The sequence below is a fragment of the Muscardinus avellanarius genome (assembly GCF_963383645.1).
Source record: "Muscardinus avellanarius genome assembly, chromosome: 7".
NCBI classification, from domain to species: Eukaryota; Metazoa; Chordata; class Mammalia; order Rodentia; family Gliridae; genus Muscardinus; species Muscardinus avellanarius.
Window position 1 is genome coordinate 111,294,551 of NC_137793.1, and position 23,006 is coordinate 111,317,556.

Consider the following 23,006-nt stretch of genomic DNA (forward strand, 5'->3'; position numbering starts at 1 on the left):
GCCCTGGGTTTGATTCCTAGTACAGAAAAAAGGAAGCAAGGTACAGGGAGAGGAAGTAGCCCCTGATTCTCAACTTCAAAAGCGGGATCATTACAAACTTCGCATTCTTTGTTGGCTTTTAGCTCCCTAAAATGTGGAAGGAACAATATCTGCTTAGTACCACACGGAACATCAAGTCTTCATTTTATCAAAGAGTATTATCACAGACCTCACAGTAACTACACCCTTTATGCATCTTGGCTAAATATGCAAAAATATTGCTGCCATACAACTTTGCCTCTCATCTCTGGTGGTCAGGTGGTTTCATGAGCAGCTCATGACTGTCAGGGTAGAACACTCTACTGATATGCACACTAGGGATTATTGCCCTCCCCCCTCCCCCTCCTCCCCCTCCTCCCCCTCCTCTTCCCCCTCCCCTTCCCCCTCCCCCTCCTCCCCCCTCCTCCTCCTCCTTCTTCTTCCAGGTCTGGGGATGGAAACCCAGGGGCATTCAACCTCCGAGCTACACCTCCTACCCTATTTTTTATTCTTGATTTTGAAACCGGGTCTCACTAAGTTGCAGAGGGCCTCCCTAAGTAGCTGAGGCTGTCCGCAAACCCGGATCCTCCTGCCTCAGCCTCCCAAATGCTGGGATTACAGACATGAGCCACCACGCCCAGCTCTAGGAATTACCGTTTTGCATCTTTAAGACTCTAGCTGGTCTCTCATCTCAGGCCACCACCTTTGGTACCATTCACACTCAAACCCACAAACTCAAAATTTAATTTCAACTGACCATCTTTTCTAGTTACCTGTCGGGGCCTTGGTGTCGGCCTTCTTGCTCTCCCGGTCTCCCTTCTGGGCCCAGACGTAGACTTCGTACTCCACGCCCGGCCGCAGGCCCGTCAGGATGGCGCTGCTCTTCTCCTTCCCCACTGGCACCTCCCTGGTCTCTCCGTCCGCAGACGTGTAGCTCACCACGTATCTGTCAATTTCAGCCTGCACGGGGTCCCAGGAGACAGTGACTGTGTTCTCTGTCACCCGGTCAGTCACCAGGTTTGTTGGACCATCGATTTCTTTAAGGAAAATACAAAATAAGAAGGAAGACTTCACCATACTCTAGTTCCTGAAGGACCAGCACGTACACAGCCAAAATAGCGGCCTCAATAATTTCAGAGTCTGTTATACGCCACTTATTGAGAGAACCTGGGGGTTTAATTAAGGAAGTGGTCAGAAATTCCAAGAGTGAGCTACTAGCATTATAAAAAATAAAAAAAAAATTTAAAAAAAAGAGTTTTCAGACCAGGCTAACATATAGAGCAACTCTCTAAATTTTTCCTACATCTTGCTTCTGGATAAAAAGAATTAGTCTTCACATCCAAATTTCTCCTGGTCCCCAAATTTACATAACCACGCTCTTTCTATTCCTAACTCCTTGTACCTGAAAGCAACCGTATTTCAATAAATCTCTGCATCTGCTCTAATATGTTCTTTGGGAAGAAAAAATATATCCTAGAAATAGGAGCTGTCAGTTCTTTCCATCTAAAACATGTCTGTGGCCAGGAACCAAGAAGGAAAACTTTTAAATTGATGGTGTCTGAAGTCTGGTCTAATAAAAACAACCCTAGTTGAAAAATATGTCCAGATTTCTATGTGTCTGAACCAGGCTAGAATCTGGGCTCTGCCATCCCCTGGATGCTCACGTGGGACAAGCTGTGTACTTCAAGTCTCTGTTTTCTTATGTCTACGAAGAGGGAAAGATCAGAACCTCCATGCGAGGCTATAGTAAATGCTGCAGGAGATTCTGCACAATAAATGCTTATATAGCTGTCATTACTAATAGCCCTTGAGATATAAAATATCACTTTGTCCTTAAGATAGAAACCCTTAGAGAGAGTCAGAAATCAAAGCAATTTGGTGTATGGCTAGAAAATGATGCCTTTATTACCCTGTTTGAAAAAGCTAAGCTTTTCAAGATAGCAAATGCACCAAACCAGCAGAGCTTTGCCTGCCAAGCACAGCGGGCCAGCTCAGTGAAATTCATGGCCAAGTGTGAGGACCGGCCTCGCGGACCAGCACTCACACTGCTAAACAGACACCTGTCATGTAAGCGCCAACGACTCAGCTCCTGGGAGGGTCTGTGAGCTGGCTTTAAGGCCCCAGCCTCATCCTTCATTTCCATGGCCCCTCAGACCTGCCCACCACAAAACACCATGAAGACCTGACCTGTCACCTTCACAGGCCAAGGCCTCTGCACAGGCGGCTCCCACTGCCGCCTCCATCAGCAGGTCCCCCAGCTCTGCTCAGGTGTCTCCTCCTCCCATAGTCTCCCCACCCCAGTGTGTGGGTGGTACCCTCCTTTCGGCTCCCACGCTTCCAGGAATACTTGTTTCCTCTTGGACACAACTCACTGTACTTGTATCTCTCTTACTTGTCTTCTCTGCCCAGAGGACCGTGAACGCCATGCAAGCACAAACCACATCCTTTATCTTTGTTCCCCCAGAATCCAGCTCCATGCCATGCCTGCGCCCTTCCCCATGGCAACCCACACCCCACCCTTTCCCGAGAGAAGGGAAACTCGCCTCTAGTCCAACCTCCCCTGTCTTAAAACAGCTGACCCATGTGCTCTTTCTTTTAGCAATGCTCAAAATCCTAATTAACAGAAAGTCATGTAACTGCCATCAGGAGGTGGCAATCTACCACCCACTGGCCAAATGTGACCCACTGAGGATCTTTTCAAATAAAGCTTTATTGGAACATACTGTAGGACCCCAGTACCCCAATCGCCTCAGCATTCGGAACTTTCCGCCCCAGTGCCCCTGTTTGCAGGTACTGGGACTTGCCGTTACTAGGACTTTACTTCCCTGTGTTCCAGGAACTAGCTCCCCATCAACCGTTGTTAGAAGACAAAAGTAACAATTCAGGGACTTTCCACTCACCAGAATAACAGGACCTTGGTTACCACAAACTGTCATTAGAGCTAAAAAATGATATCTCTGGCCAAACCACCCAAGCCTGAGACAGGTTAAAAATAAAAACCAATGATAGTAAAACACCTAAGGTTAACCGCGCCTCTGTAATTAAAGTGTATAAAAGCTGCCAACATCTGTTGCTAAGGGTCGATTCCTCAACTTGAGAGGCGACCCCAGCGCTGGACATAATAAAACCTCTTGCAGATTGCATCGACTTCTGCCTGTGAGTGATTACTGGGAGGGTGCGTGCTTCCTGGGGGCCGACAGGTCCAACAATACTTGTGCCAGCCCATGTGCACACTCTTATCTGGGGCTGTTTCCAGGCCTCCTTGGTGGAGCTGAGTAGCTGCAACAGAAATGGATTCGTCTCTAAAGCTGAAAACAGATCCTATCTGATCCTGTTTAAAAATTTTGCTGAGTCCAACTTTATTTATTTTTATTTTTTTATTTTATTTTTGGTGGTACTGGGGTTCCTGAAAGCCCTTCTACCTTCGGGCTACACTCCCAGACCTATTTTATTTTTGGAAACTGGGTCTCTTATGCCAGCGTGGCTGGCTTCGAACCTGCGCGATCCTCCTGTCTCTGCCTCCCAAGCGCGGGGATTACACCACACCCGGTGCCAAGTCCAACTTTAAACAAATTTAGATCTCAGCTCACCTTCAACTGCCAGCTTCCCTCCCCCCTAGGGACCAGCTCTCTGAGGCCCACAGGATCCAGGACACTAAACCACAGAACAGCCCAAGGGCCAAATGCTGATTGACATTCCAGGAAATGCTCACTGCTATCATTTATGCAGCACTTGCTGCAGGGCAGGCACTTTAAATGAATGAACTCCTGTAACCTTCCCAATAGCCCTATGATGTAGACACACGTGCACTATTTTACTGATAGGAAGCTGAGAGAGAGGTGAAGGAACGTGCCCAAAGCCACTCGGGTAGTATGGCAGAGCTTGGCCAAACGGCTGGAACTGCATCCCTAACTACGTAGGGACCGCCTTCTCTGAGCATCTCTACACTCAGTGACTGGCCAGAACAGGGACCACACGATGAGTGAGTCCCTTTCCTCTGCTTCCTGTCATATGTTTTAGAACCTTATGTGGGCATCCAGGTCGAGCCGCACTGAGTTCAGGAAGCGTCAAAAGTTGGTTTACTCAGAAAGAATGGCCACTTTAGTCAGGCATGGTAGTCTGAGCCTGTTAACCCTAGTACTTGGGAAGCTGAGACAGGAGGATCCCGGGTCCAAAGATAGCCTTGGCAACTTAGTGAGACCTTGTTTCAAAACTGTTTTTAAATAAGTGAAAAGAGGTCTGTGAGTTTATAAAGGTATAATTGCCCTGGATTCAATCCCAAATACAAAAATAAATAAATAAAAAAGCTGTGCTATATCCCAGCACTGCCCCAGGATACCTGCAGGCCAAAGCAGAATGGGTGGGTGAAGAAGCATGGGGACCCTTATGTTTCTGAAAGGTTAAAGGCAGAAGCAGAGCATTTGGTGGATGCTGTCTCGGAACATTATTTCCACGGTCTTAAAGAGCGCTCCAGGCCACACGCACAGCACTGGGCAGCCACTGCAGACTGAGACACATCCGTGTCCTCTGTCAGTCCAAATGTTTCGAGTGTTCACATGCAAAAAAGTAAAAATTAAAAAGGATTTTCTACTGAGAGAGAGTTGCATACAGAGTTCCAGCACAGATACATATGACCTCTGCATCAAATTATGTCCGGTCTCCTTGCTTTGAGGTTAAAAGAGGGGGGGAAAATAAACTCATGAAACTCTAAATTGCTTTTGCAAATTTCCTCAGCCCTACAAATAAAAGCGCTGATCTCAGAATTCAAAAATCAACCTTTTCCTTGCCCCGAGGAGACGGGGAGATGCCGTGCGCCCATCCTCCTGTTACCTGTGAGGGCATTGGTGTCCGCTTTCTTGCTGCCCTGGCTGCCCTTCTCAGCCCACACGTAGACTTTGTACGCCTCTCCCGGCTTCAGGCCAGTCAGCACGGTGCTGCGCTGGTCCTTGGGTACCGCCTTCTCCTTGGTCTCCCCATCCGGGGAGATGTAACGCACCACATACTTGTCTATGTCGGCCTTCACGGGGTCCCAGGAGACAGCTGCTGTGTCTTCTGTCACTTGATCAGTGACCACATTGGTCGGGCCATCAATGTCTTCATAAAAACACATGAGAGAGAGAGAGAAGTGAGAAGAAGGATTTGGCTGGCCGTGATCACAGATGCTTTAAGGGCTAGTCCATCTGGGTGGCCTGTTCAGTAGCCTATGTAGTAGTGGTCTACGTAGGCAAGAACGTCTCTCCATCACCGTGACAGGTGGACAAATGGCCTCTACTTGAACCCTAAACTGAAAGGCTGCCCAGTGGACAAAACAATCTGTTCCACTTTCAGGTCACTGAACGCATTAGAGAAAAGTCCTTCAGGTGTAGTGCCTTGAGTGAAACTTCTTCAAATGTGTATAACCTAGGCAGACAGAGAGAAGACATCTAATTCAGCCAGGTGTGGTGGCACACGCCTGTGATCCCAGTGCTTAGGAAGCTAAAACAGGAGAATTCAGGTTCAAGGCCAATTTCAGCAACTTAGTGAGACCTTGATTCAAAAATATAAAGTAAAATAGGGCTAGAGTATAGCTCAGAGGTAGACTGATTCAGGGGTCAGTCCCCAGTGCCACCAAGTCATCATCATCATCATTGTCATCATCCACCTCTGGAGGGACCACCCAGCAAGTATAATCATTAATTCCCTTCCTAATCCTTCTCAAATCAAAACAGCTCACCTTTCCTATCCATTCCTTCCAAATTATAGATTCTAGAGCTAGCACTTAATGTCTCTATGATGCTCCCTTTCCTCCTTTCCAAATAAAAATCCCCAAAGCTTAGTTCATTAATTCCACCGCAATTCACTGCCCACTCATTATGTGTCAGGAAACACAAGAGCACTCAGCAGTCGTCAGTGGATAAAACAGAAATCCCTGCCAGTGTGGAGTTGCAGCTCAAAAGGACCAGACCTGAGCAATATGTCAGCCATGTCCTAGACACACGCATGCTTCCCAGTAACGTGTCCTGGGCCCGTGACCTTAGAGTGTTGGCTCTGAGGTGAGTACATATGATGCTACTTTAGGGATGTGAAGATTCGAGGGCTCAGTGGTAGGGTGTGTGCTAAGCATGTGCGCTCACCTTGGCTCTATCCCCAGCACCAAAAAGTAATAATAATAAGAGAAAATGATGAGCAAAGGATATTTGTGATTTTAGACCAGGAAATCAGAAAAGATCTCCCTCACTGAGAAGGAAACATTTGAACAAAGCCTTAAATGAAACGAGGCTGCCATGTGCAATCTGGGGGAACTTTGTTACAAGTAGGAGCAGCAAGGCCATTGGCCCTGCTTTGTGTATTCAGGGAGCAGGAAGGAGACTCGCGCTCAAGACAGAGCAAATCAAGTGGTCGGAAGTCAAGGCCAGAGCGCTCGAGGGGCCGGGACGTGGACAGCCTCAAAGGCCACTGTAATGACTTTGGCTTTCACACCAAGTGAGAGAAGTCTCCAGGGTTTTGCAAAGAAGGATAATATGATCTGTCTTTTGTTCTAAAAGGATCCTTCTGGCAGGTCAGGAATAGGAGGCCGCTCTGACAGTTTCTGTGCGTGATGGCAGGCACGTGGCCAACTGCAGCAGTGACGGAAGTCACGAGGAAGGCTGGCTTGGGAGTCTTCAAAGGTAACACTGCCAGAATCTGCTGCTGGACTTGACGCAGGGTATAATGAATGATTTGGTGGTTTGGGGCCTGAGCAATTTGCAGAATAAAGCAATAATTTACAGCAAAGGAAAGAAAAGGTTTATAGTCGAGGGGAGAGGAAGAAACGGGACCAAGAGTTTGCTTTAAAACATATTAAGTAGAAGAGCTAAGATTTGAATCCGATTCTATCAGACTATAAATTTCTACTTTATCCCACTATATTCTGAACAGCATTATCATCAATCTTATGGGACCACTACTAATAGTAAATTGTAAGTACAATTAAGGGAGACCTGAAAAGTTGCCATAATCTGAAATTCAGCAGCAGTAGTAAACTGGAACTTGGAGAGACAACTAAGGAGAAAAAGTGGTCTTATCCTATTGCCTCTGGGAGACGGGCTCTGGGCCCACCTCGCGCAGGGAGGGCCTCGTGGACTGAGCGCGCAGGCACTGAGGCCACAGACATCTACGGGGTCACTAGGAACTCAAGTGGGCTCTAAGAGGATGCTCAGGAGGAAGTATGCCTGACAGTAGAGCTCTAAGAGGATGCTCAGGAGGAAGTATGCCTGACAGTAGAGCTCTAAGAGGATGCTCAGGAGGAAGTTTGCCTGACAGTAGAGTCCCTCTGGCCACGGTGGTCCCTAGGAATCACTCGGCTGAGCAGCAGAAATGGAACTGCCAGGATGTAAAACTTTGGAGACAGAGATGCGAGTAGGGCCCAGGCCACTGATTTGAAGGTGAGTTCATGAAAACGGTCCCATTGGACAATTGTACCCATGTGCTTCATGGGGGGGGGGTAGGGAGGAAGCAGGGCCGAGCTCGCCAAGTGCTGTGTGCGTATATGTCACTATCACTATGAGCCCCGCTGTGATGTGAGGCTATAATGACCAATAAAAATATTGAGAAAAAAAGTAATGAGTACCTCTCCTGATGGGCAGTCCCAAAGCTTTCCGCACTGTGCGGAACCCCACCCCTTTTATCTACAGTCAATGCAGGTTCGATATACACAACTTGTGCTTTCCTTCACCCAATTTTATATAATTCTCTTGGCTCCCTAAGTAGCAACATATATTGAACTGCTGCTTAGCCTTGCTGATGGCCGATGGCAGCTGAAGACCTTGTCCAAGGACCTGGTCCTTTCTTTCAGGCTAGAAGCTAGAACAGCTCAATAAACTCGTTCGTTTACAGATCCTTTGGTCTCAAGAGTTTTCGTTCAACAAGTTCCACTGGGTGACTTGTAAAATAGAAAGTACCTGAAAACGCACAGGCAGCTCTTAAGTGCCAGTGTCTTTCTCCAACTTGTAAAATGCAAAATGTCTGGAGAAAACAGCTTCTTTTTTCTCTTAAATTAATGAACAGTCTATCCAGGTTTGAGAGTATTTCCTGACCTTAGAAACTACGCTATCTTTTATTACTATATATATTAGTAGAACACATGGCATAGATTTATTTGCAACCCAATAAAATATCCCATCCTGATTTTAGGACATAATTGACAATAAAAGCACTTCTTGGGTGATAATGTTCTAGTTGGAATAATATACTCGAAAGGTTAACTAGCAATTCAGGGCCACAAGTGATTAAATGCTTTGGGAACTCAGAGGCAGAGATGGCTGACATTTAGCATGGTCAGAGGAGGCTCCATTCCAGAAGCAGAGGTTTGGTGGAGCCTGCAAGCCAGAACCCCCCGACAGGCAGGGATCGCGATGGGTCACCTCTGTTAGCAATAAGAGACTCTCGCTTTTGCCCAAGCGTACCATGCGATAAATATTTGTTGAAATGAATTAATTGCTAGCTAGAGGTAATGGCAGAGGGTTTTTGAAGCTGGGGTCACAACGTGCACAGATAAGCCTCTGTGCCAGGAACCCCAAGGACACTCTGGCCACAGGAAGTTCCTGCTGGGAAACAGTGGCCACAAAGAAGCCCTAGGTGGGACACGCCCACTGCCACCAAGACAAAAGGACCAGACCTGCTCCTAAGGCAGGAGCCACGGGCATCTTTGCAGTTAAGGAGTATACAACATGAAAACAAACCAGCAACAAAGGACACAAAGGATGGAAGGTGTGCAGCCATCATGGTAGAGGCAGACTGTGCCCTGCTCTCAGGGATTCCAGCTTGTAGAGAACAGCGGCTTCCAGGCTGTGCCTGCCCCTGAGCGACTCCTTTCTTTCTTTCTTTCTTTCTTTCTTTCTTTCTTTCTTTCTTTCTTTCTTTCTTTCTTTTTTTTTTTTTTTTTTTTGTTCTATGAATTGAACCAAGGGGCTATACCCTTATCCCTTTTTTTTTTTTTTTTTTTTTTTTTACTTTTTACTTTGAAGCAGGATCTCACTAAGTTACTGCAAATCTCCCTAAATTGCTAAGGCTGGCCTCAAACCTGTGGTCCCTCTGTCTCAGCCCTCCGGGATTACAGGTAGTTCTTTGCCTGGGTTCTGCTTTATTTGAGCACCTGCAGTGATGCCTGCATCTGTATCGGCTTTCTGTCTTTGCTTTCAATTCAGCTTCTTTAAACACCATGGCTATTTAACGCTTCCTTAGCCTTTTAATAACCTATATATAATTGTGTGAAGTGTGGTACATTAATACATTTTAAAACCTCTTCCTAATACTAGTACATTAAGTATTATAGATATTAGTAAATAAGATTGGAATGGCATAAAAGAACTTGTGATTGCCACAAAGTGAACCATGAATATTCAGTAAATTAAAGCCAATGAAGACAGGCTTATTGGTGCATGCTTGTAATCCCAGTACTTGGGAGACTCAGACAGGAGGATGATAGGTTTGAGGACAGCCTCAGAAACCTAGCAAGACTATCAGCAACCTAGAGAGACTCTGTTTCAAAATTTAAAAAAATTAAAAAGACTGGGGGTGTAGCTCGGAGGTAGAATGCCCCTGGGTTCAATCTCCAGTACCTTCCCCCACCCCCACAACACACACACACACACACATACAAAGCCAGTAAGAGTGATGTAGTTTGAGAATTTATTATTTAATAAATTCTGACACGGAAAGACACAAACATGTCTGATCTATGTTAATGACATAGCCGCTCACAATACTGATTTATAATAAGAAATACACATTTGGAGGATCCAGGTATGGTAGTGCATGCCTGCAATCCCAGCTACTCAGGAGGCAGGAAGATCCCAAGTCAGAGGCCAGCCTGGACAACTTAGCGAGACCCTGTCTCTTAACAAAAATTTAAAATATCTAGGGATCTAATGCAGTCACAAGTGCCTCTGGGTTCAATCCCCAGCACCATAAAAAAAAAATTAAAATCAGAAAAAAAAGAAATACATATTTTGTCTTTCTTCCCACCTCCTGGAACATAGCTCTCAAAACTCTTGGCATTTCCAAGGTGTTGAGTGTATTCCTGCATTCTAATGAGACGACTGGTGGCTGGGCTCCTAGATACTTTCAGGATGGGGGCTGGTTGCCATGGGAACCAAGCACTTGATTAGAAGGCTGGTACTCTCAGCCCCACTCCCCTCTCCATGCCATTATTTGGGTAGGGGAGGTGCTAAAGGTTGAGTTAATCACAGAAGGTCAGTGATTCAATCAATCATGCCTGCCAAATGAAGCCCCTGCCAAAGGGCGGGGCTTCCAGAGCTTCCTGGCTGCTGAACAGGTGGAGGTGGCTGGCATGGAGGGCCCCGAGCTCCTGGTCCCTTCCTCCACACCTGGCCCTATGCATCTTTTCCACATTCACCTGTATCCTTTGTAATATTCTTTATAATAAATGGTGAATGTAAGTAAAAGTGTTTCCCTAAGTTCTGTGAACTAATCTAGCAAAGTAACTGAACCCAAGGATGGGATCATAGGAACCCCAATTTATTGTGGGTTGGTAAAAAATATAGGTCACAACCTGGGCTGTGACTGGCATTTGACATGAGAGGAGTCTTGGGGACTGAGCCCCCAACCTGTGGATGTGACTCTATCTCCAGGTAGACAGTGTCTCAACTGAATTGAATTGAACTGAAACATCAGGTACGTAGTTGGTGTCTTATGAAAAATTCCTTGGTATAGGAGGAAAAATCCCCACACATTTTAGTTAGCAGAGGCAAAGTGTTCTGTATCTTCTTAACACAGAAAAAAAGTTCTTATCTCTTGCAGAATGTAAGCCTGATAAGCACTTTGACTTTGTGGGTAAGCGTAAGGGCTCAGACTTACACACCCCGCATTCAGATCCCAGCTCCCTCATTACACACCCGCATTCAGATCCCAGCTCCCTCATTTCCTGTCCGGGTGATCCCGAGCTTAACTATAAGCTTTGGGTTTTTATACATAGAAATAAGAATAGAACCCTACAATGTAGATTTTAGGGAACTAAATGAGAGCGTTCATAGAGTATGCTCAGGGAGTGCGATGCTCTACACGCCGTGACTCTCAATGAAGGCACAGCCACAAGGAAGCCACCAGAAGTTAGGAGTCCTCGCCACTTTCCAACTCATTCAGATGATTCTCCAGTCCACTCTTCAGGCAGCCTCCAAACTCTACTCTATAAATTAAATTACATCTTATTCTTTATAATCACCTAACTACAACCCCCTCGTACTCTAGAGATACAATCTGTTAAGCAGCTAGATAGTGAATTGGATTCTCTCACCAGCTCAACCCTTATTCTCACCATTCTAACTTCCAGGACAGAATTGGAAAGAACAAAAAACTTGCCAAGGAAGACTCAGAATTCAAAGATTCTTTCTTTTCTCCCTCTACAGATTGGATTGGCTTCCACCAGTTTCTGTTCGGGGTCACAGGTCCCCATCTGGGGTGTTCAGGAGTGCAGCTACTGCAGGAATCTCACAATTCAGTAAGGGCTCAAACATTGTTTGAAAACTGTTCAATCCCCAGTATCACAAAAAGTAAAAATAAAAATAAAATAAATAAAAACTGCTCCACAGATGTCTTGAATATACGCCTGCAGTGTTTTCAAATTCAGTTTGATTTCAAATTCTGCAGTCTGTTCAAATTTCTGATTAACAAATTACAAATTACTGATTTATAACATTTTGTAGCTATATATTATCTCAATGCACAGATGCCAGCTACTCCCATGTGTGAGTCTGTTTGGTACTGGAGACTGAACCCAAGGGCATCTACTTTATAGCTACATTCCCCAGTCCCTCTTTTCTCTTTTATTTTGAAACAAGGTCTGGCTAAGTTGCTGCGAGTCTCTAAGTTGCTGAAGCTGGCCTTGAACCTGCAATCCTCCTGTCTCAGCCTCCCAAGTACTGAGATTACAGGTGTGTGCCACCATGCCCAGCTCAGGGTCTTTAATGTCTTTTGACATTTTTAAGCAGACGTATGAGTGTAGATATTACTCAGAAACATCAGTGTGGCTAGAAAGAAATTATAGATCATCTGTCCTTAGGTGATATGGAGATGTGTGCCTAGGATCAAGATGATAAATGCTTTCAAACAATATCCCAGCGATTGAAACAAGTGAATAAGTACAAAAGTGTCATGAGTGGCCTTTCCCTTGGCTCCAAGGTCCTGGGGTAGATTTTCAATGACAAGGGGAAATGTGAAATAGGAGACGTGTTCTTCCCCATTCTCCCCCAGAACATGTGTCCCTGTGTAAAGGGGATAATGTCTCTACATGCAAATCTTAGAATGTTTATCCAGAGAGGGGTCGACCAAGAATAGCATCCGAAGGCAAACACGAAGTGCTCAAGTGGCTGCAAGTGGCTCTTACCTGTCCGTCCATTCAGGAGGATTGGCTGACCCTCCAGATCGCCTCGTATGGGGACAACTGTGATCTTATACTCCGTCCCAGGATGCAGACCTAGAAGCAAGCAGCCAGGGGGGTGTGAGGGCGGCCTCGGGGACCCCCCCCGGCCCGGCTCCCCCTCAATTTCCCTTGGGAAGGGGAGAGAAAGGGTATATATAGATTACTGATGGATAAAGAAACCCAGGTCAGGGGAATCACTGAAAGGGCTTATTGGTCAGGGGAAGAATTGGAACAGATGAAATGAAGCCAATGGAGCATGTTTGTTTGTTTGTTTGTTTGTTTGTTTGTGGTACTGAGGGATTGAACTCAGGGGTGTTCTACCTCTGAGCTGCACTCCCAGCCCTAATTTATATTTTATTTTGAAACAGGGTCTCACTAAGTTGCTGAGGGCCTCGCTAAATAGCTGAGGCTGGCTACAACCCTATGATCTTCCTGTCTCCACCTCCCAAGTGCTGGGACCGCAGGCGTGCATCTCCACGCCCGGCTGGAGCACCTGTTCTTTGTTGGGCCATCCAAAACTGAGCTCCCAACTTCATTTACAGCCCCCAAATGCCTTCCTGCTTTCACAGTTTTCTTCTCTCTGAAGTTTCTCTTCCTCTTACTGTAATAATTAACCTCCATGGTGTTTTCCCATTTTTAAGTTGTTTCTCTGTAGAAGCAACTTGAATGACTGTTCGTTGCGGCAAAAATGAGCAGACTCTGGGGGCAGAACATGGGCAAAGGCCAGCGCGTATGAGGCTCACACGTTCTCCAGTCTGCAAAGAGCGAGAACCCCCAGCTGTTCTGCAAGACAGAAATGAGGGCATAGACCGCACAGCAAGACCAAGAGGAGGCTTCACCTGAGGCCGAGAAGGCCCACGGCCCCTCTGTGCACGGACGTCCCCCAGGGCCCTGTGCTTAACTGGGCTCTCATGATTGTGTATTACTTTTCTTTAAGAGGACCCTAAAAGTTGCATAAACTTCAAACATTGCCAAACTTGATCCATCCCTGCGCCCCTCTTTCTCGAGCTCCAGCTCCCAGCAACATTGGCTCAGACAATTGAGACACTGCGCTCCCACGCCAGGCCTCCTAACACAACCCTCTGGGCTCACAAACCAACCTCAACCTCCTCTGCACTCAAATACAGGTTCTCTCAAAAAGGGATGGCCCAGACCACCAAATCCATGGTGAGACAGCCAGGCGTTCAAGGGAGTTAGCATTTCAAAAGTCTTCGCTGGAAGCCAGATGTGCTGGGATTCCAGCAGAGTCCGCAGGCCTCCAGAGAGCCTCGCATCTTTGGAGGTCAGGGTGGGGTGCGATTCCTACAGCTCCAGGCCCCTCCTTGCACACTTCCCCCTCAGCATCCACAGCAAACAGGCCCCCAGGGTGGCTCTTACCAGTGATGTCGTATCGGCTCTTGGGGTCATTGCTCCTAGGCACAGTGACTTCAGCCACCTCCTTCCCGGTCAAGGGGCCGTACCGGAGCTTATAGTAGTCCACCTCGGTCAGGGGGTTCTCCCACTCCACGTCCAGGGAGCTCTCGGTCTCCTCCGTCACCCAGGCAGTGCCCAGCACAGCAAGATCTAGGGCAGGCACAGAGAGGGCGGAGAAGGCGGTCAAAAGCTGGTCCTCTCCCTCTTCCTCCTCCTCTTCCTCCTCCTCCTCCTGCTTTCTTCTCCTCCTCTTCTTCCTCCTCCCCCTCCTCCCATTCTCCTCCTCCCCCTCCTCCCATTCTCCTCCTCTTCCTCCTCCTCCTCCTCCTCCTCCTCCTCCTCCTCCTCCTCCTCCTCCTCCTTCTTCTTCTTCTTCTTCTTCTTCTTCTTCTTCTTCTCCCTCTCCCCCCCCACCTGTATCACTGGAGATTGAACCCAGGATCAATCTACCTTCAAGCTGTGCTACAAGTCTACTTTTTTTTTTTAATGGGAGGGATATTTGTGTGTGTGCTACTAGGGATGGAACCCAGTAGCAGTCTACCTCCAAGCTACACCCCCATCCCTATTTTTTTCTTTCTTTTTTTCCTTTTCTTTTCTTTTCTTTTTTTTTTTTTTTTTTTTTTTGTGGCACTGGGGTTCCTGGAAACCCTTCTACCTCTGGACTACACTCCCAGACCCATTTTTATATTTTTATTTGGAAACGGTCTCTTAAGCCAGCAAGGCTGGCTTCGAACCTGCACTATCCTCCGTCTCCGCCTCCCAAGCGGGGATTACAAGCATGTGCCACCATGCCAAGCTCCCAGCCATATTTTTTAATCATTATTTTGAAACAGGGTCTCACAGAGTTGCAAAGAGCCTAAGTAGCTGAGGCTATCCTCGAACCGCGATCCTCCTGTCTCAGCCTCCCAAATGCTGGGATTACAAGTGTGAGCCAGCACACCCGGCTCTCTGTTGCTTTTTATTTGGAAACAATATCTCACTAAGTTGCAGAGGGCCCCATAAGTTGCTGAGACTTGCCTAGAACCTGTAACCCTCCTTCCCAAGCCTCCCAAGTCCTTGACTACAGGTGTGCACCACCGCCACGCTCGCCATGCTCGGCTCCTTTATCCACACAGGGGAGCTGGCTTCTGCCCCAGGACATGGTCCTTAACAGGAGTCTTAAGAGACTTCCCTGAGCTAAACGCTCACCGATTAGTGGCAGAGACCCTGCCCTCGGGGAGAACCTCAAGAGGAGATGTGCGCAGGCCCTTCCATGTAAAGTCGGGGAAAGGTATTTCAAATTTTCCATCGTGTAACATTTACAACACAACTAGCTTCTTCCTCCAGCTCCCAAATTACAGCCCTTCTCTCTCAAATTCTTCTCTAAAGATTAGCCCAAGGCAAAAGTCCAAAGTAATTGTAACTTAGTGAATTCTAACTGGGTCCTTCTGTGCATTCTTCCTGCATCTTCTACTGAATCTTAGTACCTCCACCAGGCGCCTGACGTACTCGTGCTGCCCCATCTGTCTGCCCTCTGAAGCAGAGAGCTGTGGCGGACCCTTATTCCCACTAACATACTTAGGATTGAAGATTTGCCCTTTCGCTCAAAAAAAACAAAACCATGAAATTATAACAATCAATACCAATGAATGGATTACTGACGCGGCTGTAAGGGAAGAACTTGGCGAGTGGGGGACCTGGGCCTCCTGGGGACTTCAAATCCCACCAGCTATGTCCTAGGCTGGTGCAGCGTGGCCTCACAGTTTGCAACAGAGATGACACGTCCCCAGAGCCTGCCTTTCCCCTCTGCGGGCACATCCCCACATCTCCACCCACCCGCCTAGGATGTGGGACGTGGAGCTTGTCATGCAGGTGTGGGCTCGGTGCCCCAGGGTCCCTTGGCTCAAGTGTCCCTGGCGCTCTGCCTGGCAAGTCTCCCTCTGAAGTCTCTCCTCTCCCTGAAGCTCCCATCTGCCCCCTCCCCGCTGCTGTCTTTAGACTTCTCTCAAAGATGGAAGCCCCCGAGGGACAGAAGAATAACGCCGGTGACTCAAGGCTTACAGAAGAGGTATTACCTGGCTTAAGAGAACGGAGAGAGATTCACAGATGAAAAGCAAGGACTTAATGAGAATGCTCAAGATTAGGGTGGGGATGAGCACTGCTCAGTTCGAGGCTCCCCCAAGGAGCCTAAAAAGCATGCTTTTAACTTGAACCAGATTAGACAAAAAGACAAATGTCACAGCAGCAGGATTTTACACATCCCTAGAGCAAGGTGCCAACAGACCCTGCTAAGACTTTCAAAACACATGTCCCTATTTGTCAGACAGGCTGGACGCTGGCCTGGCTGGAGGCAGACCCAGCCGTAGACAAAAAAGGGGGAGAAGAAGAAAGCAGCCCCTGCCTGCCAGCCGACTGTGTTTTATCAGCTCCTGGAACAGTACCCGCACCCTGGCAGGTGCTTGGTAAAAGCCTTTGCAGTAAAGAAAGGAACCGAGTCACTCAACTAGATTTCTCCAAACCCTTCACGAGCGAGGCTGCTTTCACAAGGAAGCAAGGAACTTCCGAAGGGGGAGTGTTGGCTGCGAGGCAGGGACTGTGAGGGGCAGGGCGCCTGTACCTACAGGGGGAAGTTGGTGCCCCTTATTAAAAGGCTGTCGGCATGCCTTCAAAGTTGTTGATGCAGTAGTGAAAGGGCTCAGAGGAACTTAGACGGGACCAGTCAAAATGGAGAAAGCCCTGTGACTCATTTCTTCTCATTCTACTAGGAGATTCTCCACCCAGAGGCATCTGCACCTGCCTTTTTTTTAAGATGTGATAAACAATAACCTCAAACAGAATATACTCAGGAATGTGTCCACCTCCACAAGTCATGACAAGTTGTTCCTATATGAATATGCATACGTTTCTCAGGCACCTGTCTACTTATTTATGTATTTAAGTATATGTATGTATGTATGTATGTATTTATTTATTTAGAGTGTGTGTGTGTGTGTGTGTGTGTGTGTGTGTGTGTGTGTGTGTGGTGTGTGCAGGGGATTAATCCCAGGGGCATTCTACCTTCAAGCTGAAACCCCCCAGTTCTATTTTATTAATTTTTTTAAATTTGGAAACAGTATAGCCAAGTTTCTGACAGCCTCACTAAGCTGCTGAGGCTGGCTTTGAACCTGCCATCCTCCTGTCTCAGCCTCCCTTGCTTCCTTTGTTCAGAGGAGAACACTACTCTGAGAGTCATCCCCAAGGTTCCTCCCCACCTCTCTCTCTCCACTCTTACCTCCTGGCTGTGCGACTGGCTGTGCACTGGCAAAAGGTTGCCCCCTGTCTTCCGTTACAGGAGCAGTGATTCTTGTTCTTCCAAACACTTTGGAGGTGTTTGGTGGTACACAGGAGACTCTGCCCTCCAAGCCAGCCTCCCCATCCCCAGCCTGCTCGGCAGCTGAGGTTACAACCTCTGTGAATAAAGTCAGCCAAGGCCCTTCTTGCCCTCTGGCCTCTGGGCTCAGCCAGGAGGAGTGACCATCAGAAGTGAAAGCTGCGTGAGCTCCGGTGGGTGACTTTCACGCCCTCCCACCAGGGACTGCGGGACTGCAGGCATTTCTGTAAGGAAGGCACCTCATGGGGCAGCCCTCCTCCAGGTACCAACGCCCATCCCGTGCCCTTCAGGATGGGGCAGGTCCCTCTGATACTAGTCCTAGAGTGTCCACTCTCCCAACCTGCCCCACGCCTTTGTAAACAACCCCTGCCTTAGACTTTCAGCCACCCCATTTGCACCCTCTTTCCTGCAAAGACAAGCCAAACTGGAACAGAGGCTCCAGCCGCTTCGGGCCCATCCTGACGTGAACTTACTAAAGGGACTTGGGATCTCCGCAAAGGACTAGGGATGCAGGTGAATTCTTCGGCCACTTGTGTGTGAGTGCAGGCAGACTTTTTTTTTTTTTTTTGCAGTACTAGGGATGGAGCCCAGGGGCATTCTCCGAGCTACACCCCCAGCCTATTGTTTATTCTTTACTTTGAAACAGGATCTCACGAAGTTGCAGAGGGCCTCACTAAGTAGCTGAGGCTGGCCGCAAACTGAGATCTTCTTGTACCACTTGGGAGTACTGGGATTACAAGTGTGCGCCACCACACCCCGCCAGTCAGCTTTTACTAATCTCGGGGACGCATAGGACCCCAGCACCCAATTCAGCAGGCCGCCATCTTGGCACTGGAGGACCCAGGAACCAGGGAGAAGGGAAGGGGAGTGGCACCCTTCAGAATGCAGGACTGCAGGAGCTGTGCTTCCCATCCCTGGCTGGGGGCTCTGGGAGGAGGCATTCCTAACAGGCCTCTCCTGGGAAGCCTGGGCATCCAGCCCGTCCTCACCTGTCGTAGCAAGGAGGTGCTGTGGGCTGCTGGCGATGTCCTTCTTCACGTTGTGCAGGGTGACGATGTACTTGGTTCCGGGCAGCAAGCCGGGAATGAGGTAGCTGTGCTTCTCCTTGGGCACCTGGACCTGCTTCGTAGAGAGCTCCTTCCCCAGGGGATAATAGCTGAGGAGGTAGTGATCCACGTCGCTGGAGGGCTCCCAGCTCACCAGCAGGGAATTCTCGGTGCTCTTGAGCAGCTGCAGGCCCTGGGGAGGGACCACTGTGTGGAGAACCAAACAGGCAAGAAGAAGTGAGGGAGGAGGGGCAGCAATCCCAGCTGACGAGCATCTGCCGAGGCCTACTGCATACTTAGCTCTGTGATAGCAGGCCTGGAGGACGCGGACCTGTGTATGCGATGTTCTTTTTTTATTGGGAGGGGGACTGGGGACCCAACACAAGGCTTTCTAGCCCCAAGCTACACTTCCAACCCTTTTTATTTATTAATTTTTTAAAGTGTGTGTGTGTGTGTGTGTGTGTGTGTGTGTGTGTGTGTGTGTGTTACTGGGAATTGGATTCAGAGGCCTTCTACCTCCAAGCTATACCCCCAGTCCTTTTTTATTTTTGTTTTTAAACAAGGTCTTGCTAGGTTGCTGAGAGTTCATTAAATGGTTCTGGCTGTTTTCAAACATGTGAGCATTCTGTCTCAGCCTCCCAGGTACTGGAATTTTGGACATGCACCACGAAGCCAGGCTTTTTTTTTTTTTTTTTTTTTTTTTTTTTTGCAGGAGGGTGGGGTAGTGGGGATTGAACCTAGGGTTATTCTACCACTGAGCTATACCCCTGGCCCTGTTTTGTTTTTTACTTTGAAGCAGAGTCTCACTAAGTTGCTAAGGGCCTCACTAAGTTGCTGCGGCTGCCCTCGAACCTGGGATCCTCCTGCCTCTGCCTCCCAAATACTGGAATTACAGTTAGCAGTTAATGCAGATAACCCCATTCATAGACACGAATCAGATCAACAAGCTTCAAAGGATCCTATGGGGATGCGCCTTCCCAGGCCCCGCCAGACCGGCTGAACGCCCATTCCTGGTGGGGAGGCCCTCCATCTGTGTTTTTACCAAGCCCAGCCGGGATCCTGCCAGGGCTCCGGGTTGAGGCAACCTGTACTTATGGCTAACCAGCGGCCTTACCCAGGGCGCAGTCGGGGCCCGTGAAGCCCGGCTCACAGTAGCACTCCCCGGTGTCGCAGAAGCCGTGGCCGCTGCAGTCGCCAGGGCAGCGCTGCTCGCTGCAGTCCTCCGACGTGAAGTCCTCGTGGCACTGGCAGACGCCGCGCACGCACACGCCGTGGCCGCTGCATCCCCCGGGGCAGGCTGGCCGCTCGCAGTCGGGGCCTGCCCAGCCCTCCTCGCACTGGCAGCTGCAGGAGTCCGCGGAGAAGGTCCCATGGCCGCTGCAGTGGCGGCTCAGATCTGGGAGGAGGAGGAGGAGAAAAGGGAGGTGGGGTGGGGTTCTTCTTCCCTGGGGCATGCACCCTGGGGAAGAGAGAGGGACTGCCCCTTCCAACCTGGCCAAGCTTCCTGACCTGCAAAATCCCAAATCCTCAAGGATTCTCTTTCTCTGCCTGCAAAAGCGGCAGACACCACCCCTCCTGCCTTTCCCGTCCCAGGTGAATCGCCCCGGTTTGGTTCCGCTGAACGGTGGTGATTCTTTAGTGTTCTCCCATGCCGGCTGCAAATGCTCAGTGGCCAGCCGGCTGGCTGCCCTAAGGAACAGGACTCGGGGAGGAGGCAGGTGCGAGCTCGTGCTCCCCTGGTGGGTGGGGCTGGATCTAGCAAGGCGGTTGTTCAGTGACCCCTGGAGATATACAGAGGCTACATACAGAACAGTTCATTCCCGAGGGGGGGCCTGAGAGGCGGCAAGGGACCTATGGGCCCTTCTCCAGGCTGTGGGGGCCAGAGGGCGAGCCAGCGGCTGGCCTTCCCCAAGTCAGCCTCTGCTTCTCCCATGCTAGGATCCCCAGGGCCCATGTCTGTGTGCAGCGTGTCGGAGGTGCTCATAACCGAAGCAATTTTTCCAGAGATAAAAGTTGATGCCAGGCGGGCGTGGTGGCGCACGCTTGTAATCCCCGGCTTAGGAGGTGGAGACAGGAGGATAGCGCAGGTTCAAAGCCAGCCACGCTGGTTTAAGAGATCCTGTTTCCAAATTTTAAAAAATGTAAAAAATAGGTCTGGGAGGGTAACCTGGAGGTAGAAGGGCTTCCACGAATCCCAGTACCACCAAAAAAAAAAAAAAAAAAAAGTTGATGCCAAAGCACCCCTCGTTTTCATCTGGCTCAACCTGGGTGGTTTATGTTGTTAAAAACGTGGGACAGAGCCGGGCTTAGTGGCACACGCTTGTAATCCCAGCATTTGGGAGGCTGAGACCGGAGGATCCGGTTCGTGGACAGCCTCAGCTACTTAGTGAGGCCCTCTGCAACTCAGTGAGACCCCGTTTCAAAATAAAGAATTTTTTACAAAGGGCTGGGGGGTGTGGCTCGGAGGTAAAATGCCCCTGGAGGAAACTCGGTTATTTGTGAAATCGGGTCGTAGTGCTCTCTTGCTAATACAGTTACAACCCAGGACTCTGAGCTGTACTGTCTCTGCTTCTCACAGCTGTGCTACCTGAGAGAATTACCCTTGTCGGACAGTTGAGGAAACTTCAGGGATTTTCTCAAGGTCACATCTGGCCCTTCTCTTCCCCGCCTGACTTGTTGATTCCTCTTGTTGTAGAGATTGGACCCAAGATCAGAGGGCCCCCTAGAAGCGATCCCTTCCGGGAGCATTAACCAGGAGTCTAGACCCTCCTCCAGAGCTGCCAGTCCCTCCCACTCAGGTTTCCAGATACCCCCTGGAGCTAGCATGGATGCATCGATAGCAGAGACTACTTTTCCCCTCACCCCAAAAAAACCCAGAGGGAGAAGGGGTTCACATCAGGCTCCCAAAGAGCTCATGAGGCTCGGGAAGAAACCAGCATATAGGAGGTGCTTGTTAGGTGTTTGTTGAATGACTACCAAGCGGTAAACTCACCAGCCGCTCCCTGGCAGCAGCGCTGGGGACTACACTGCTCCTTCATCTCTGCCATCTCCTCCTCCAGCTTCTTCACCCGGGCCAGGAGATCCCGGACGCTGTCCGCCAGGTCGCAGTCCTTCTGCGGCGTCTGGAGGCGGATGTTGTGCCTGAAGATGAAGTTCTGTTCTTCCCCGGGCTCCCCCAGGGCCAAGAGCGAAGCGCCGTCGTCGCTGAGGGACTGCGGGTCAGCCTCTACCTGCACCAGAGCGGACTTGGGCACGTCGATCTTGTAGGTGTGGCTGACCGTCACCTGCCGCTCCTTGTCGCTGCAGCCCGGGGGCTCTGGAGTGGCCGGGGCCGAGGCCACCAGCAGCGTAGATCCGAGCAGGAGCCCCAAGGGGAAGCCAAGGGTTCCCCGGAGGCCCATCCTTGGAGAGACCGGGAACAGATGCTCCGAGAGCCTGTATCCAGAAAAACGCAGAAGCAAGCCGTGAGATCTGAGGAACCATGGCATCTTAACAGAGTCTAAGTCCGCAGGAAAATGAGATGCCAGAAGAAAGAATCCGTCCTCATCTCCTAGAGATCTGAACTCAATTATTTTCTTGTTCACACATTGCGTGTCCTGTCTCCTGTCTTTGCTTCCACTGTTTACACCACCTGGAATACCCTTCCCTTCACTTCTAATTCTAGGTTCACCCACAGTTCAGTAATAACAAGGAGCCGGGCATGGTGGCGCATGCCTGGAATCCCAGTACTCACGAGGCTGAGACAGGCGGGTCGCAGGTTCCCTGCCAGCCTTGGCAATGTAGCTAGACCCTGTTTCATAATAAAAAATAAAGTAGGGCTGGGAGTGTAGCTCAGATGTAGAATGCCCCTGGAATCGATCCCAATCCCACAGACAATAACAACAAAGAGATCATCTCCCTCATATTGAGAGCCTACTGTGTGCCAGGCTTTGGTCGTCCTCATTCCCATCCCCCATCTCTCTTCTACTAAGCATTCCCAGAAATGAACGCCTGTTATAGTTCCTCTTGCAGTACTAGGGATTGAATCCACTAGTTCTATCTCTGAGTCACACCCCCAGCCAGCCCTGTTCCATTTTTTTATTCAGTGAAGCAAGGGCTCACTAAGCTGTGGAGGGCCTTGATACCTTTCTGAGGCTGGCCTCACACCTGCGATCCTTTTTTTTTTTTTTTTTTTTTTTTTACAGTACTGGGGATGGAATCTAGGGGTATTGGGGTATTCTACCTCCAAGTGACACCTCCAGCCCTATTTTTTATTCTTTATTTTGAAACAGGGTCTCACTAAGTTGCAGAGGGCCTCACTAAGTAGCTGAGGCTGTCCTTGTACCATGATCCTCCTGTCTCAGCCTCCCAAATGCCGGGATTACAAGTGTGCCCACCACACCTGGCTGTTCCTCCTGTTCTTACCCCCAGGGACTGGGATTACAGATATGCACCACCACACGCGGCCTGGCGCTACCCTACTATGCAGCCGGTCTCCCTGCTAGACTGAAGCCAATTAGGGGTGGAATCCGGGTGGGTTCATCTTGGTGTGGGGGCATAGTCACATGCTAAGGGCTTCCATCCCTGTTCCTTAAACCCCGTGGTCAAGATGGCCAGGCACTGGCAGGCAGCTGGATTTTACCACCTCCTCCTCCTCCTCCTCTTCCTCCTCCTCCTCCTCCTGTCAGAGGGCAGAGTAAACCAACCTTCTCCCAGCCCTTCCCTGTGCCCAGCACACCTTGCAGAAGACACCCTCTGATCACCAACAAGCCGAGCGGGGCAGATCTTGAGCTCACACAGACAG

General features: G+C 49.2%; 1 protein-coding gene across 1 annotated transcript in view; it reads right to left on the reverse strand.

Annotated features, from left to right (window-relative positions):
* The window catches only part of TNN (tenascin N), a gene marked incomplete at both ends in the record, with an annotated part of 55,368 nt that extends 33,744 nt beyond the window's left edge, over positions 1-21,624 (reverse strand). Inside the window, 7 exons of the mRNA XM_080698353.1 lie at positions 792-1,055; positions 4,849-5,112; positions 12,380-12,469; positions 13,793-13,978; positions 18,167-18,430; positions 19,338-19,619; positions 21,216-21,624. Coding sequence (XP_080554479.1) covers positions 792-1,055; positions 4,849-5,112; positions 12,380-12,469; positions 13,793-13,978; positions 18,167-18,430; positions 19,338-19,619; positions 21,216-21,624 — 1,759 coding nt within the window. The remainder of the gene's footprint in view (positions 1-791; positions 1,056-4,848; positions 5,113-12,379; positions 12,470-13,792; positions 13,979-18,166; positions 18,431-19,337; positions 19,620-21,215) is intronic.
* Between the last annotated feature and the right edge of the window lie 1,382 nt (positions 21,625-23,006).